The sequence below is a fragment of the Leptinotarsa decemlineata genome, unplaced genomic scaffold (genome assembly GCF_025532065.1).
Source record: "Leptinotarsa decemlineata unplaced genomic scaffold, Ldec_3_MD MMD2_tig00026358_RagTag_RagTag, whole genome shotgun sequence".
NCBI classification, from domain to species: Eukaryota; Metazoa; Arthropoda; class Insecta; order Coleoptera; family Chrysomelidae; genus Leptinotarsa; species Leptinotarsa decemlineata.
This window is the reverse complement of record NW_027412703.1, coordinates 12,871-31,355: the sequence shown is the minus strand read 5'-3', so window position 1 is coordinate 31,355 and position 18,485 is coordinate 12,871. Positions and strand designations below refer to the sequence as shown.

The window sequence follows — 18,485 nt, the reverse complement described above, 5'->3', positions numbered from 1 at the left end:
CAGCGCGCTACTTGGCCCTCAGGATTTTTGAACTGCATAAGCCATTTGAGAGCCGCGTGGTCCGTTCTCAACAGAAATCTTCTTCCATACACGTATTTGTAGAAATGTTCTACACCTTTGACAACAGCCAACAGCTCTTGCTGTTGTGAAACGAATAACAGTTTTCGTGCACAAATATGATTGGAATGCGATACTACTCTCCTTACTTTTTTTCGATAACTTTTTTATGACAATGTCACTGTCAGCTATCCCTGACATTCTAAGCATTTATTGAAGGAAGACTATTGAATTAAATTCATTTTTTGAATTAGATAGTGTTTGTTTAATATCTTTTAAAGGACAATGAGTAAAAAATTGAAATTTGGCAGGCATGTGCATATATATAGAAAGAAGATAGTCTTTGCTGACCAGTTAGGAATTAAACGGGTAAATATTTGGATAAGCAGCAATTGAGAAAGTCTACTCTTTTAACAATATATTCCAATCATTTCGACAATGTATACTGTCATCTTCAGGGAAAACTACAATAATAGAACATAAGACTAATTGATATTGTACAGTTGAAAATTATGTACTAACATTGTCATTGAGGTTGGACTCAGTGATGTTTAAAATAATTTTTGTTATTATTTAATTTTAATGTTGAACTTAGATTTGAGAAATGGGAAAATATTGAAATTAGTTTGGATAGTGATTCAAGATGATTATAGTTACACATCAAACAACTAAACATATAAACGTCAATTTTTAGTAAAATTATTGTGAATCTAATGAATAATTTCCTTTTTTTTTTTTAATTCTAAAATTCTGATTTTGTACCAGGCCGGTACATGTGATCACAAAATAGGTTATAATACTAATTTTGAATGAAAATGGAGAAGAGGAAATAAATGACATGACAGTTCAGAAAACAATTACATTGTTGGATTCAGTATTGCCAAACTTTCATCCTATACAGGAATGCCAATTTCATTATGATTATTTTATGTACTAAGTATATTCTAATTTTTTTGAAATTATGAATTTTTTTTTAATTTGTAGTAAAAAAGAGTAAATTTCACTTAGGTGATTTAGATCAGTTTTTTTATTTAAGCAATGACTGGATTGTGATATGATGTGCTGCTAAATTCTTCCAAATCTCAAATGCTCAACTTTGTTACTAAAAATATAACTATTGATAAAAGCTATTTAGTAAGATTAAATAATGAAACTTTACATCAAGTTAATTGTACTAAATTCTTGGGTGTTGATATTGATAATAAACTTACCTGGAGTTTCCATGTTGATAGTGTCAAACTGAAGCTCAGTAAACATATATATTTACTTCGTAGGTTGAAACAAACAGTCTCTTTTGATGTTCTCATGCTTTTATACCACAGTTTAATTCAGTCAGTGATTTCCTATGGTCTTGAACAGTGGGGCTTATCAGCTAAAGCTGATGAAGTGTTTGTTATTCAGAAAAAGGTAATCAGAATTCTGGCTGGGGCATCTTCAAGTGCAAACTGCAGGCCATTATTCATTCGTTATAGTGTATTAACAATGCCTAGTTTGTATATCTACCAAACTCTGATATATATATAAGAAAAAATATTTCAATTATTCCTAGAAATGAGCAAATCCATGAACATTTCACCAGAAATAACCTTCAACTTTATCAGCCTTATAGTAGATTGACAGTATCGAAGAATCACCCCATGTGCTGTGGGATTAAACTATATAATAAGCTTAGTAATGACATTAAGTCCTCAAACATCAATGTCTTTAAAAGGAAGCTTAAGGTTTTTCTATTGCAAAAAGCATACTACTCTGTGGATGAGTTTCTCCTTGAGTTATAATCATAATTTGATTGTAGCTTAGTGATTTTATTTTTATTTAAGTTATGCTTTGTATTTGTTTTTCTATAATAGTTTGACCTGTTGTATCAGCCAGTATTTTATGATGATGTTTGAATAATGTGATTGTAAATGAACACTGATTCAATAAATGTTTGATTGATTGATTGATTGTGACTGGATGAGATATATATATATATGTATATATATATATATATAATATATATATATATATATATATATAACAGAATAAACAGAAAAGTTATAGTGTTTTATTTATTGAATATTCCATAATGATTCACATGCCAATCCAGTCTGCCGATGAAACTGCGCGTTTAAAACAGTAGGAAAAGATCGAATACCTCGTTATTTTTTTCCATACTACTCTGACAGTCTTCCTTTTTTATAGCTTTAATACCTCATTGCTATAGTTTACATGGCAGAATAAAATGATTTACACAATGGAATACTCTTTTGAGATCATAAAATATCCCAAGGCCCACGTCTTCTTCAATAAATTCAACTATTTTTTGGTAGTAGGCATGGATTTCTGTAGTAGCGAACTTTGATAAGAACCCATGCCGGCTATTTTTCATATTTTTTTTATCAATGAAAAGCTGATAGTTTTCATTCAGTTGAGGGCTTTTTTTTATTCACTGCAGTAATTTTTCAAATTATCAATAGATGTTGAAATCACTGGTATTGAAAAATGTGTTCGCTTAAAATACTAAAAGTAAAGCTGTAAGCTTCAATTCAAGATCTCTAAACGAATACTTTTTTATTATTAATATTAGTCATACGAAGTTACTTTCCTCTTGCTGAATTGCTATTTCTTCAACATGATTTCTTTCATGAAAGCAGTTTTTCTAGATTTTTGAGTTAATTTGACTAAGATTTTCAAACACCGTTCACCTTTTTGGTTTCTATTGTAACTGTATTTTTCTTTTCAGGTGAACTGTACAGTCAAGAAATGTTGACTGACGAAACCATGATAAGATGCTTTTCGATCCTGCTCGACAATAGGAACGAGGAGAGTTTAGAATGTTTATGTAAGATGATGACGACCATTGGCAATAGACTCGAATCGAGAGAAAATTGCTTGGAACCATATTTCGCGAAGCTAGAGGTGATAGCTGCAAACAGGGAACGACTTGAACTAAGCAGAAGGATACAGGACATGATACAAGACGTGATCGATTTGAGGCAATCGAAATGGGTACGGCACCATAACAATCTCAACCCCAAGGCAGGCGATCAGGTACAGAAGGACCAGGAAACAAAAGTGGCGAACACTGAGATGATGGATTCGAGTCCCTCAACATCGAGCCAGTTGGTGAGTTTTGGATTTACTTCTTCGTGGTTTTCAGAATATCTCTCTTGTACTTACAGTATGAAAGATGCATATTTTCTCAATAACTGTGTTTTGATTATGTTTCAAAAATAATTTTGAAAGTGCCTCAAATATCGAGCATTCCGATATACGAGTAACATTGAATCAACAAGCATTGAATACTTCTCAGTTCTCTTCTCTCTCTTCTTTATTGGCCGAGTATATCGAGTATTGAATATTTGGGATGCACTTTAGTATTTGGGATAACGCCCACCAGGGGGAGTGGCATATCAATCGAAAGGGGACGATGAGAAGAACACAATGGTATGGGTTTTATCGCGAGGAAATAAGAGGAAAAAAATTTGAAAAATGTCAAAATTTTCTGACATGAACTAACCTAACCTAACCTAACCTAACCCAACCCAACCCAACCTAACCTAACCTAACCCAACCTAACCTAACCTAACCTAACTGAAAATTCAAATACAAGTTTTAATGTCCACAAAACCGTTAACCACAGTAAGAAAGGCAAAGGACGGTTCGTCAATCAACAAACCGGTGCACACACTCAGACAATAGAAGGAAGTTGGAAATGGTTGAAACACGATTTGGAAGAGCGTGGTTACAGTGGTGATGACCTGGCCATGCTCATGTGCGAATATCTCTGGCGTCGGGAAGTCCGTCACAATAAGTTGGATCCCTTCTTAGAACTCATTAAATGTATAAAAAGTCAGTTCAAACCAAAATATATGTAATAGAATAATATGAATAAAAAATATTTTTTGTCATTTCCTCGCGATGAAACCCATACCATTGTGTTCCTCTTATCGTCCTCTTTCGATTGATATGCCACTCCCCCTGGTGGGCGTTATCTCAAATACTAAAGTCCTGCCAATATTTGATACATATATTTTGTGGCTTTCGATATTTGAAGTGTTTTTTGAGTTTGAGGGAGACTTGTTATCTTCTTAAAACACTTTGAAGATTTTGAACACCGTTTCAAAGGGAACATTTTTTTGATACTACTCAATATTTCTTAATGCTCGATATACTCTCAAATATTGCAAATATTTTTTTCACTGGATAAATTTTTGATAATTTGAATACTTTTTCAGTAGACTACTTGATGTTGAAGCGACTTTTAAGTACTTACAATATGATTGTCAAAATAATCTACTGAGCCATTAAAATAAAAAGACGTACTCAATATGAGACATAAACTTTCTTTTACTTCTCCACTAAATTATAAAGTTTAAATGAAAGGATATGAAATTAAAACGTTTGGATAAATGTATAGATCATTCACCTATGTTTTTTCATATGAAAAACAAAAAGGAATACCATCTGAAGAAATACATTAAGAACAATGCATTGCAAAGAAATCACTTTTTCTGTCTTAATTTGTACTATCTTAACAAACGTGACGATTTTGAATTGTTGAATTGTTAGGTTAGAAAATATTTCATCTCGCTCTCATTATCATCAAACCCCTGTGCGTAATTTTCTTTCAATAATATCAATATATTTTCTTGAGAATTATACATCTTTATAGTAGAAAAAAATAAAAATTCATAACTACAACACTAAAACATCCAAGCAAGAATGGTAACTCCTCTTTGTTTGAAAACATGAGTTTCCCTTCAAAAGTGTTCAATTTGGCCCACTCTTACCTTACCTTTTAACGTGTTAGGAATCACACGTTAAAAGGTAAGACCTCGTTAGTCCTTAGCTCGCACAAGTTCTCAACTTTTGAGAGTTGTCGTTCGTATGGGGGCGACAGCTGATTAACGGAAAAAACAGAAAAACAGACAGAACTCTGTATAAGAGAAGTGAGCGCAGAACTGGACAGATTTAACGTTTGGTAGATAAGGCGCTTGGGACCATGGAATTGGCCAGCAAGATCACCCTATTTGAATCCACTAGATTTATATCTGTGAGGAATGTTTAAAGAAAAAGTTTACAAAACATCCGTGCGTTCGACAGATGAATTGTCGGAAATGATTGCCGAAACATTTGAAAATTTGGATCCCAATGAAATAAAATCTGCCATGACGAAAGCAGTCGTGTTGACTGCTTTCGTCATGGCAGATTTGGGTGTGGGTGGGTGTTCCACATTTTGAAGTGCTTGGAAGTGAACGGCCAGCGATTCGAACATATTTTGAAAATATTACACATGATTGTTTTACTTTTTCATAACTACTCATATCAATATTTCCTCTTTCAAGTTTTTTCGCGATTTTTTTAAATTTACTTAAATACATTGAAATTGTTCTAAACCCGTATAAATTTCTTGAGGTTCATTTACGGTAGATTCGGATAACTTTTGTTGAACTTTCTACATGTCCTGCTGATGATTTTATCACACCGTCCAAAAATCATAAACAAATTCATAAGAACTTCGTTTGAATAGTTTTGTCCAATCGTTTTGAAGAAATTTGATACTTCGATGTCACTAAAATGTCAATATTATTAGGAGAATGTCACAACGCTACTGTCAAATAATAATCATGACCTGCTTACAAAAATGGTATTACCATTCTGAAGGAACATTTTCACAAATAAATGCTTAAAAGTCCGAAACTTGACTAGTTAGGTATATGCATGATATACATAGAAAGAAAGCAAATTACAACACACAGGGTGTTCCATTTGAAATAATCAACTTTCAGTCACGTCCTTGAGCAAACGAAAAAACTGTTTTTTTACCACCCTGTATTGAAGTAACCGAGATTACGCTGAAGTGTGAGAAGCCTCAATGATCACCTAACTCCAAACCAAATTTCGGTACCATAGTAGTCCTTAACTCGAAAATATCAGCATTTTTAGAGGTCATGATTTCCGAAGAAAAAAATTGAAATTAATTCATATTTCGAAAACTGTAATAGATAGGTATAGGAAGATGTCAAGAAAAGTTGTCGGGTAATTGTTGTAGATTCCATAAATAATATTATATACAGGGTGTTCCATTTGAAGAATCAAAGTTGCTTCTACTTTCTGATGGAAGTGGCAACACCGCATTGTCGAAAATATTTTAGTTGTGTAGAGAATGTCCGAATATGCTTGCTCTACATTGAATTTTCAAAGCGATCCGGTGTCTGGTTCACCAGAAACGTCTAATGTGCCAGCCACCGTGAATCAGCCTGTATACTTCAGATAGATGAACTTCTTGACGATAAATTTCAACAATAAAAATATATACATAAAAATTTTGTTTTCCATCAGTTTCGACACTCACATAAATGCTTATTTTTTATCCTCTTTCGCAGCAACGGAATGTTTCAGTCACCAGCAGGGAGTTTGATAATATGAGGGATACATTATGCAAAGTCCTATCGACCAGCAGTGGCATTGATTCGATTGCGAAATTGATATCTGTAAGTGTTCAAAGTTCATTAAAAATAAACAACTAACCAGGTTTTTCTTCTCTTAGACCAAGTATCGAAATCATCTCAAGGGTAACACATTCATCAGAGCATTGACAACTGCGATATTTACCAACTCAATTGAAAACGAATCTAAGCTGTCGCTGTCCAAGTTGCTAGCATTCCAACGATTGTTCCCCATATATGTCGATGACATTGATAAGGAGATGCAGTGTTTGTATAGTCTAAATACTTTAATTAACAAAATGGAGTATCCTCAAGGTGAGTACACGACTTAGCTGATAATAATAAGCTTTATTCATAGAGAAAATATTGAATATACATCGTAGAACAAAGTTGTGTGGGCCGATAAGTGTTCCACCATCAATAACTGTAGTTTATCAGAAAAATATAACAGAAATACTTAACAGAATTAGTTTATACAAAATGGGTTATTTTGTATACATTAATATACAATAGAGATAATACTAATGATAAAATAGAATTGTCTATTATATCGTCTGTCCAATGCCAAAGTCACGAATGTGCATAATTGATGTTTTGAGAAAAACGCATTTTAAATATTGACGACATTGCTAAAAATAGAGATTTTATTTTGTGGCACTTAACCAGCATTGACAGGTTTACTTTTGCAAAACAAAAAATAATATCAGTTGAAAATTTTAAATTTTTGTAATATTTAAAAAAAAAATGCACGTTCCTTGTTTTGGCTTTGCAAAATTTACAACATATTATGTTTCGTTAAAACAAATAAAACCCATAATATGAGGAAAATTAAAAATAGTTTTATCAAAAACAACGTTTTGAACTTCTAAACAAAAGAAACAAACATAAAATTTCTTTACAGAAAAAACTTAAATAAAACATAAGCGTTCGTCGCGAACTGAACAAAAACTAACATAAAAGTTCTCTATAAAAAAATAAATGAAACATCAACATTTCGTAACCGTCAGTATCGGAGTAAACAAAATAAAAAACAACAATAAAATCCTAAAAAAATTAACGTTTAGTTTTCGTCAGTATCGGACTCTTCACCAATGTCTGGTTCCGGTAAATTGTCCCTTACCTTGGGATTTGCTTTTAGGGACCTGTAGAAATCATGGTACGCTTTCGGTATTGTTAAATCCTTACACATTTTATCCAGGTCTTTCCATTTTGCCTCGCTGATGGGCAAGTCATTTTGATAGGCTTTTTTAAGTGGGCTTGTTTTTGACGGCCTCTGTTTTTTTGCAGTTCACTTCAATAAAAACATCGGTAAAGTCTATTTTGTAAAGAATTTTTATACAACTATTCTCTGTAATATACCGAAGGCTGCAAATTTTTCTCCAGGGAATGTTATTGAAATTAAGGAAATTAATATTATTTGAAAATCCTTCAAAATCTAAAAATTCATCAAACGTCAAAAACTTTACAGTAAAAGGACATGATATGATACGTGCATCTCTTATAAGTTGCGCCTACCCCTCAGGGGTATAAACGGGTACATATCTTGCCTTCTTCTCTGTTTTCGAGTTAATGGAGTCACACTCCATTTCAGTGTGCCCTGTTTCGAAAAACCGATGATCAATTACTTTCAATGATGGATGTTCCGCCAGAAGTTGGATGCACATGGCTGCAAATATTGAATTTTTTTGCTGGCCTCCACAGCCGTCAGACGTCATGCACTACTTCGATCTCAGAATGGTTCATAATATAATCATAAAACACAGGATGAAAATTCGTTAGCCCCTCTTTTTCCCTTTGTTTCGTCCTACAAGTAGCACATAACATTTTGGTTTCCTAAATTATAGATTGTTAAATTATACACCTCTAGTTTCCTTAAATAAAATATTTGTCCAGCGCATCCTTTGGGAGTTGTTAACACTGCTTGCAAATCAAAATTGAAAGCCAAGACCTTGGGATTCTTTTTTGCTATTAACTTGTCCACATCGCAGGCTTGTCTAGCTTCATTTTTTCTATTGAGATGTTTTTGATACATTTCGTCTTCTACCCTTCTCTCTTCTTCAGACATTCTTTTGTATGCCAAACATTTCTTACATTGGTCTTTTTTTGGCTTAAAGAAGCCTAAGTTGTATTCGGAAAATATCTGGCGATATTTCTCAAATGTAACAATTTTCACATTTTTAGTGCTGCACAACTCTTTGTACATAATTGATACACTGAGAGATGGGTCAAGGTACTTCTTTTTACTAGATTGACGACAATAATGCGATTCTACTGCTGGAAAGGATAGAATCTGGTTTCGTATAAATATTTCAACATTCTGTGGTAATTTGTTTGATGGTTGATGTTTCCCGCGTTTATCTGGTTCTAAAGCTCCATTGAAAGAGTGCTTGTTTGAGGCAAACTCATATTTTACCTAGATCACTATAATCACGAATATCTTAAAGCACAATTGTTTACACTGCCAAAATAACGAATGTGGCACATTCGTGAATTTGGATCTGAATGGTAAAATAATTTGCAACGGCAAAAGCACAAACGTGGTACATTCGTGTTTTTGTTTTGGCAGCAAATCTCCAACTGACGCTTTCGTGGAATAAGTCCCAACTAGAAGGGAGAGAGGGGATGAGCAGATACTTTCGCGCTTTTGGCATTGCTACTATGAATTAAATTCCGACATTTTGATGCACATAGGTGAAAATGTGCAAATTGGCACATTCGTGACTTTGGCATTGGACCGACGATATGTGAACGTACATACATACGAGGGTGGTCTGAAAAGTTTCCTTTTAACTCTTACACACTTCTCCCAGCGATGCACCCATATCTGTAACCCGTCCAAATAGTACTAGGCGTTTTTCTCTGCAAAATAATTGTTCACGAAGGTGATTGACTCTTCATGACGAAAATCTCTACGCTCCGATTGCAATTTTTAGATGAGGGAACAAAAAGAAGTCCCATGGGGCTAGTTCTGCTGAGTAAGTCGAATGGTCAAGCAGTTCAAACCGCAATTCCTGGATTTTCGCCATGGCAACCGCTAAGGTGTGAGACGCTGCGTTGTCTTGTTGAAACAGATTTTTTTTTGCAAATGTGGCTTTTTTTCTGCAAGTTCTGCCTTCAGATTGTTAAGTAATTATGCGTAGTATGCTCCTGCATAGTATGCTCTCTCCTAATTAGAGATAACCGATTGAAATAACTCCATGACTATCCCAAAAAAACAGTCACCATTACTTTCGCAGCCGAAAAAACAATGTTTCCTTTGTTTGGAGCCGATTCTCCCATTGGACTGTATTTTTGTTTCCGGAGTGTAATCTTGTACCCAAGTGTTATCTACAGTAATTGATCGGCGCCAAAACTCGGATTTATTGCGCCTACACTGCTCCATCAGAGCATTGGAAATGTTTATTTGAACACGATTTTAGTCTAACGTGAGCACGCGCGGACAGCTTGCTCATGCCTAAATGTTGATTTAATGTGGCAAACACGTTGACATGTTCATAACCTCTGGTATCTCTCTCAATTTAATTCGGCGGATGTTTAGCACCATTTAGTGAACTTTGGCGATATTTTCGTCGGTAGTTGCAGTTTATGGGCATCCCGAACGTTCATCGTCTCCCAAGCTCTCACAGCCACGTTTAAATTCAGCTGCCCAAAATTTTTCTGTGGTAAATGATAGCAAAGAGGCCCCATACACAGAGTCCAACTCATCTTTGATTTGCGTTGGCATATTACCTTTCAAAAACAAATATTTGATGACAACTCGATACTCGATTTTGTCCATTTTCATAAAAACACTCACGTCAACTCACTCAAACGACTGTTACATAACAACTGCGCGTCAAAAATGGTTGAAACTTTGGTGGAGTAACTGTCAACAAATGAACAACGAAAATCACTAGCTTTTATTTACGAGTGTTGCTATCTTCATGTTGAGATCGGATACTTTTCATACCACCCGAAAACATGTTTAGAAAAAACACCTGGTATACAGATGGATCGAAGACCAAACATGGAACGGGAGCTGGAATATACCGAGCGGATAGAAATCTAAACTACAGCTATCCGCTAGGACTATACACATCCGTCTTTCAGGCGGAAGTGTATGATATCTTGCAGTGTGCAAGGCTTATTAAATTGAGACCTCGAAGAAATGAGCGGATCAATATTTTTACAGACAGTAAGAGCGCACTAGGGGCTCTGACAAACCCGAAGGTGACATCAAAACTGGTCTGGGAATGCTATGAAGAACTGAATGAACTTGCAAACAGAAACAAATTAACTTTGTACTGGGTGCCAGGGCATTCAGGAATCACAGGTAATGATAAAGCTGATGAATGCGCTAGACGCGGATCATCAACTTCGTATATAGGTCCTGAACCAGCTCTGGGGGTACCAAAATCATTTGTACGAAACCAGATTAGGACTTGGACCAATAAGAAGCACACAGAGTACTGGAAAAAAGTACCTGGCAACAAACACAGTAGAACCTTCATTAGGGAACCGTCCGAGAAAAGAACCGAAGAACTTCTTCAATATAGTAGGGATCGGCTCAGAATAATTACAGGGTTACTAACCGGTCATTGTCCGCTTAGATGACACCTGAATAAAATGGGGATGTACAACGGAGACCTCAGCTGCAGATTATGCAACAAAGGGATAGAAACAGCTCTATACATCTTATGCGAATGTGAGGCACTGAATCACAGGAGGCAGGCTATATACGGACGTACAAAATTACGCCCAGAAGAATATGACGAATACGGAACCTGTACAAACTAGTACAGGGACCGAGACTGATGGAATGATTGTCATGAGAAGATGGGAGAATAAACGCAATAAGCCCAAGAGGCTGCAGTGTTTTCTGGAGACTTGGACTAAATGGACAAGTCAGACAGCTCCCAAGGTACAAAAAATCTGTCAACAAATGAACAACGAAAATCACTAGCTTTTATTTACGAGTGTTGCTATCTTCATGTTGAGGTAGGGAACTTTTCATACCACCCTGGTACATACACGCATACACATATACATATTCACACATATATTGTAACATGGATAAATGGGATAGTGAATGATTTTCAGGATGTCAAAGTTTATTCTATAGTCCATAACGACTCCTAAAACTAAAAATTACAAACCGATTAATTATAATTTGAATTATTTTGGTTAGGTAAGTGTTTAACATTTTGTACTGTTTGTTATAATTTAGTGAATACATTTATTACTGGATTTTCACTATTAACTGCTTGAGATACGGCGTGGAATGGATTTGCAGTTTGAGAGGAATTTTTCGATCAGCCCCAAAATTTTGCCCCTTCAGTGGTGGGCGTGTAAACATATCCCGGAAAATTATAGGATTTTGACATTGAAGAGAGTGGTTAGTTTGCTTCGGGTTGAGCCAGAAATCAAGAAGGAATAAGAGTCGCCAACCTTGGTGATAACTGTTTGGTATTACCAGCAAATTTGACCTCAATATTTCCGTTGCTGCTACTTGATCTTCTCCTTGAACAACTTCTGTTGGATTCCTGCCGTCGTTTTTATATGGATTGTCATTAACAGTTTCTTTGGGGATTGCACCTTGTGCCCCCCCCCCGTATGTTAACTTATTCCCAAGATATTGTCCCATGTTGGGCGCCAAGATGTAACAGGTTTAAATTTTGTGTGGGTTCTGGGTAATAGTAAACGATTCTGAGGATGCCAAAGTTTATTTTTTTGTTAGTAAGGACTCCAAAAACTAAAAATTATGCATTTCAAATCTCACATTTATTTTAACTTGAGTAAAAATCACTCACCTAACTGAAGAAAAATAAATTTTCAACGAAAGTCATTTTTTGAGGAGGAAAAAATCAGTTTTTATCGACCTTCTTTTTGGGTAATTGTTACCTTCCACAATCTAAAAAAATATAAAAATTATAATGGAGAACTTTATACAAGTGTAGAAGGGCAAACTTTTTAGTTTACCCCGATAAGTTACTGCGTAAAAATCAAAGTATTTTTCACAAAGAAAAATCTTCTATTTATCAGTAACTTGTCGTATTTCACAATTTTGCCTATCAAAAAAAATGTTAAGAAAATATACTTATCTTTTACGTTTCGGAGGCCAAAATCTGCCTCCGTCTTCAGAAATGGATAAAAATTCGAATATATATGCAGTTATTCCTTTTTTTGAGAGCTTATTTCTTTACTTCTTCGACAGATGTCAAAGAAGTTTTGAAATATGAAATTATGTCTCAGTTTCAGTCGAAACGTTTGCAGATTGTAACCAAAGAAGACCACGGCAAAACCCGGAAAGCAACCAAAATAAATTATCTTTGTAGTTATCAACAAATTATAATTTATAGCAAAAGGCTGTCAATTTTGTTTACCGGCACCGAAATACCTCAGAATGAGATTAAATGCAAAAACCTTGTTAAAAATAATGAAAACAAAATTGGAATTGAAGAAAACTGGAAGAAAGATCGTTGTGTAAAATCTGTTCTCTATCTATTGGTGAATAATGACATTCTTGACGATATAATGCTTGTAAAACAGTTAAAGACATGGAAAACTTTGAAGAAAATAATGAAAACAAAATTGGAATTGAAGAAAACTGGAAGAAAGATCGTTGTGCAAAATCTGTTCTCTATCTATTGGTGAATAATGACATTCTTGACGATATAATGCTTGTAAAACAGTTAAAGACATGGAAAACTTTGAAGAAAATCCATGCTGAATTTGATACTTGATGGCATGGCTTACTGTTACTTAAAGACTTCATCAATACCACCAAAAGCTCAGACGAAACGATCAATCAATACCTAAATTGACGAAACGGGTTATATCATGAAGTTAAAAATGCTGGATTCAAATTTAGCGAAAAAGTTCAAACAGTATTCACGGTATTAGGTTTACCTGTTCAATATAAGCACTTAGCAAGACATCTGAGAGGCGATGAAGATGACCTGAATATGTGCAATTTGTAGTCAAAGCTGCTAGAAAACTACTCTAATAAAAAGTAACACATCAATTGGTATACTCTTTGAAAAGGACATGCCTGTACATTTCTGAATTCTTTGGAGGTTATAATGCACTTCAAATGATTCCAGTGATGGAAGAGGTCGGATCCACTGGCCCACTCTAGATTCATTCTTCAAACTCCAAGTCTATGCATTATCATAATTCGCAATCTATACAATCGAACTCTCATTAAAAATCTATAAACCACATGTTTCAAAATTTGTAATCAAGTGCAGTCATGGTGGTCATTGAAGTTCTGTAAAGTTGTTTAAGTAATTCGATTAAATACTAGAACTATAGACAGTAAATTGAAAAGGCAATATTTTTATGGGGAAAAAAATATCGGTTAATATAGGAATGTAGGCTTTCACGGCTGGCGTCAATGTTTTGGCTGGTTTCCGGATTTTGCCGTGATCTTCTTTAGCTATAATTTCTAAACGTTTCGACTGCAACTGTGGCAGTCATCTTCAGTGGCGTGGTCGAAGTACTCTTCTTGACGTGTCAATTGAAGCTCTCATTTCTGCCGTGTCATTTATAGTGCTGAATTTTCGTTCGCGTGCGCGTTCGTGCGTACTTCCCGCGCAATTTTGTTGACTTGGCTTCGTTTTGGCACTTTTCAATGCCGTGTGCCAGATCTTTGGTAGATATTTTCTCTCTTCCTTTGTGTTGAAGTTCTCTTGGTGTTTGTGTATTTATATGGCTTCTAAATGCATTCTTGTTAAATAATTATTCGACGTTGCTAGTAATAATAATAATAATAATAATAATATACTTTATTTCAAAAAATGCAGACTAATACAGCTGAAGCAGTAATGAAGACATAGAATGAATAGGCGTCACAGAGAAAAACATTAAACATTTGTATATATAAAATCTAAAAAAAAATTAAATAATAAAGTAGATATAAAATATGTTGCAAAAATATTCATAAACATATATTGAAGACATATAGAGTTGCCTATCAGCTGGGAAAATTACAATTAAAATATTCACCAGTATTATATGGTTCATTTTCTATAATAATTTTTTTAATTTCTTTCTTGAATTTGCTGATGCCATTGATTGATTTTATTCGAGCTGGCAATTTATTGAAAAATTGTATACACATGTAGTGAGGACTACTTTCTGTTATAGAGAGTCTGTGTAAGGGATACATGATATTTCTCGTTCTTGTTTCATGCCCGTGTGAAATATTATAGGTCAAAAAGGTATCTTTATTTTTGAAAAAATATATTAAGCATTCATATATATATATATATATATATATATATATATATATATATATATATATATATGCCAAAAATTGTCATTATATTATTCTTCCGAAAACACCCTCTACATGATGCTATGTAGGCCATGTTTAACATAACCCGTAAGGTTCTTTTTTGTATTACAAAAATTTTTTGAACATCATGACTACATCCCCAAAACAAAATTCCGTACTTTGCCACCGATTCGAAGCTGGAATGATATATTATTTTCATTGAGTTTGGGTGGAGATATTTGTTGAGAGATCTTATAGCATAAAGCACCCTATGAGTTTCATACATAGATATTCTATATGTTCTGACCAGGTCCGAAATTCATTGATATATAAACCAAGAAACTTTGATTTTGATGTTATTTCTCTGTCTTTTGTAACTATTTTAATTGTCGGTGGACATTCCAACTGCAACTGTCTTGAGCGAAACAATACTGTGTGGGTTTTTGATTCGTTGAGAATTAATTTGTTGCTATCAAACCATTCTTTTGTTTTTTTAAAGAGATTTTCAGTATTTTCTATGATTTTTGGGAAATTTTCACCGCCAATCAATATATTTGTATCATCAGCATAGCTTGTTATGAACTGATCATTTCTGGTATTCATTGAGCATAAGTCATTGGTAAAGATTATAAATAGAATCGGTCCGAGAATGCTACCTTGCGGTATTCCAATATTTGATTGAAGTATCTGTGATTTATAAATCATTCCCTCACTTTTTTAGTATCTCGGTATTTTCGAACAGGATCTAGTGTTTCCGTCGGACAGTGCATGTTCAGCGACTGTCGATTTCTCGGTCTGTTCCAATCGGCAACTCCGCTTATGCTCGACTAGGCGCTTATGTTTCTTTTCGTCTGACCGATGTACACTTTACCACAGTTACATGGAATCCTGTAAACTCCCGCTGATTTGTGTGGATCTCTGCTGGCTTTTTACTGATCTCAGAAACTCCTATATTTTCTTCGTTGGTTTAAAGACGGTGTTGATTTTCTCCTAGTTTAGAATTTTTTCCGATTTGGTTGGTGACACCTTCTATGTATGGCAGATAGACAGTTCCTTGGGGTTGATCTTCACTGGTGTTTCTCTTCTTCCTTGGACGTGTAGCGCGGATTATATCTTTTCTGTCGTAGCCGTTCTCTTGAAACACAGTTGTTAGGTGTTTTATTTCGTCGTTGAAGTACCTTTCTTCACATATTCTCGAAGCTTTATTCACTAGGGTGTTGATGAAGGTTCGTTTCTCTTTTGGATGATGGTTGGATACATTATGTAGCTATCGATCTGTGCGTGTTTTCTTCCTGTAGACCTTAAGGCCAGTTGATTACCTTGCTTGATGACTAAAACATCAAGGAATGGGATTTGGAGGTTTTCTTGTGATTCCATGGTGAACATTTTTGGATGAAAGCTATTCAGATGCTTTAGGTTCTGAAGTTCTTCTTTTCCATGGCTCCATACAACGAACGTGTCATCTATATACCTTAACCAGTGCTTCGGTCGTTTTTCTGAGGTTTGAATGGCTCTTTTTTCAAATTTTTTCTATGTAGAAATTCGCCACTACTGGGCTAAAAGGACTGCCCATGGCCACCATTATCTTGTTCATAAAAGCTTTTATTCTATTGGAAATAAAGAGGATGTACCACTGAAACCGATATCAAGTGCCATAGGATCACCAACCTACATTTTCGACAAACATTTGTCGGATATGCTCCAGAAACATGTTGGGAAGACTAAGACGTATATCCAAGACTCTACTGACTCCAGCTAGCTTCGATATTGTATCCTTATTCTCAAATGTACCACTCAAGGAATTCCTCAGCTACATAGAGGAAATCTTTCCACAAGATATCAACTCATTTCGACTTTCACTAACGACAACCATTCAAACCTCACGTTCGTTATTTGGAGCCATGGAAAAGAAGAACTTTAGAACTTCCTAAATCATCTGAATAGCTTTCACCAAAAATTACAGTTCTCCATGGAATTGGAAGGAAACCTCCAAATCCCATTCCTTGATGTTTTAGTCATCAAGGACGATAATCAACTAGGCCATAAGGTGTACAGGAAAACACACACAGATCGATACCTACATAATGGATCCAACCATCATCCAAAGCAGAAACGAACCGTTATCAACACCCTAGTGAACAGAACTTTGAGAATATGTGAAGAAAGGTACGTCGACAACGTAATAAAACACCTAACAACTGTGTTACAAGGGAACGGCTACGACAGAAAAGGCATACTCCGCGCTGCGTGTCCAAGGGAGAAGGAGAGAAACATCAGTGAAGATTAATCCCAAGGCACTGTCTAACTGCCATACTTAGAAGGTGTCACAACGTCTTCAAACCAGCAAAGGATTCTATGTAACTGGTAAAGTCTATATCGGTTTGACGAAATTGGTACCTGCCTAGTCGAGCACAAGCGGAGTTGCCAATTGGGACAGACCGAGAAGTCTGCAGTTGCTGGACATGCACTGTCCGAGGGGGGATCACAAGATCGGTTCGAAAAAACCGAGATGCTAGCAACGTTGAATAATTATTCAACAAGAATGCATTTAGGAGCCATAGAAATACACAAACACCAAGAGAACTTCAACAGAAAGGAAGAGAGAACTAATCTACCAAAGATGTGGCAAACAGCATTGAACAGCGCCAAAACGAAGGCAAATGAACCATTACAGAAATTGCGCGAAAAATCAGTAATATTAAATGACACGGTAGAAATGAGAGCTTCATTTTCAGTTGACACGTTAAGAAAGAGTACTTCGACCACGCCACTGAAGATGACTGCCTCAGTTTCAGTCGAAACGTTTGCAGATTGTAACCAAAGAAGACCACGGCAAAACCCGGAAAGCAACCGAAACAAAGTATCGGTTTTTTTATTGAACAGTAAACTTATTCCTCTCGAACTGTTAACTTTAAAATTTTCAGGAAATATTTTGTGTTTGTCAGAAACGATAACAGATGGATGAGAATCGTTTTTAGAGAAGATAATTATTTTTTAATCAAACAATGCCTATTTTTTTTCTAGGTCTTCTACTTCAAATTTGCAATTGCCTTTATGATATGGGAGCTATTAAACAAGAAACTTTCATTAGGTGGAAAAATGATGATAATCCAAATGAACAGGCGGGCAAAGGTAAGCGCTTTCAATTGCTGCAGTTTATTTTTAAGAGTTTTATTCATTTGCCACATCCAAGACAAGTGAGCCATTCGATTTTGATGTTTTAGTATTCGTATCGGATATGTGTATCGAGTGACTGTTATAATATTATCATGTCATAGATGTTACATATTAGATGTTACAGTACAACTGTCTTTTGTCTGTCTACATTGCTCTGCTGGCTTGAGCCGTGGCTTTCCTCCGTTTTTCCCAAAATACTCTTAGTAATATTTTTTTACAATAACATACCGAGGGGGTCTGAAAAATTTCCGACCTAACAAAGATACAAGACATTTTTTCAGATTTTTTATTTTTCAACGTACCTAGTCTTCCTTTAACTCTACACACTTCTCCCAGCGATGCACACATCTCTGTAACCCATCCAAATAGTACTCGACGTTTTTCTCTGAAAAATAATTGTTCACAAAGAAGATGATTGCCTCTTCATTTGATATGGTAAAACAAAAATTTGATTGAAGATTCATTTTTGGAGAATCAGTAAATTTTGGGATGTAACCAGTAGCTTTGTATGTCATATTTTATTTTCTTCAAATTAATGGAATATGGGGTTTTACCAGTGA

General features: G+C 35.1%; 1 protein-coding gene across 3 annotated transcripts in view; it reads left to right on the top strand.

Moving 5' to 3' along the window:
• The window catches only part of LOC111511449 (uncharacterized), a 45,004-nt gene that overhangs the window by 25,572 nt on the left and 947 nt on the right, over positions 1 to 18,485 (top strand). For all 3 annotated transcript variants that reach the window (XR_012467911.1, XM_074184682.1, XM_074184681.1), the window contains exons 8-11: positions 2,783 to 3,165; positions 6,429 to 6,536; positions 6,593 to 6,806; positions 17,773 to 17,880. Coding sequence is in view for 2 of the 3 variants with exons in the window: in XM_074184682.1 (XP_074040783.1) it covers positions 2,783 to 3,165; positions 6,429 to 6,536; positions 6,593 to 6,806; positions 17,773 to 17,880 (813 nt within the window). In the remaining variant the exon portion in view is untranslated. The remainder of the gene's footprint in view (positions 1 to 2,782; positions 3,166 to 6,428; positions 6,537 to 6,592; positions 6,807 to 17,772; positions 17,881 to 18,485) is intronic.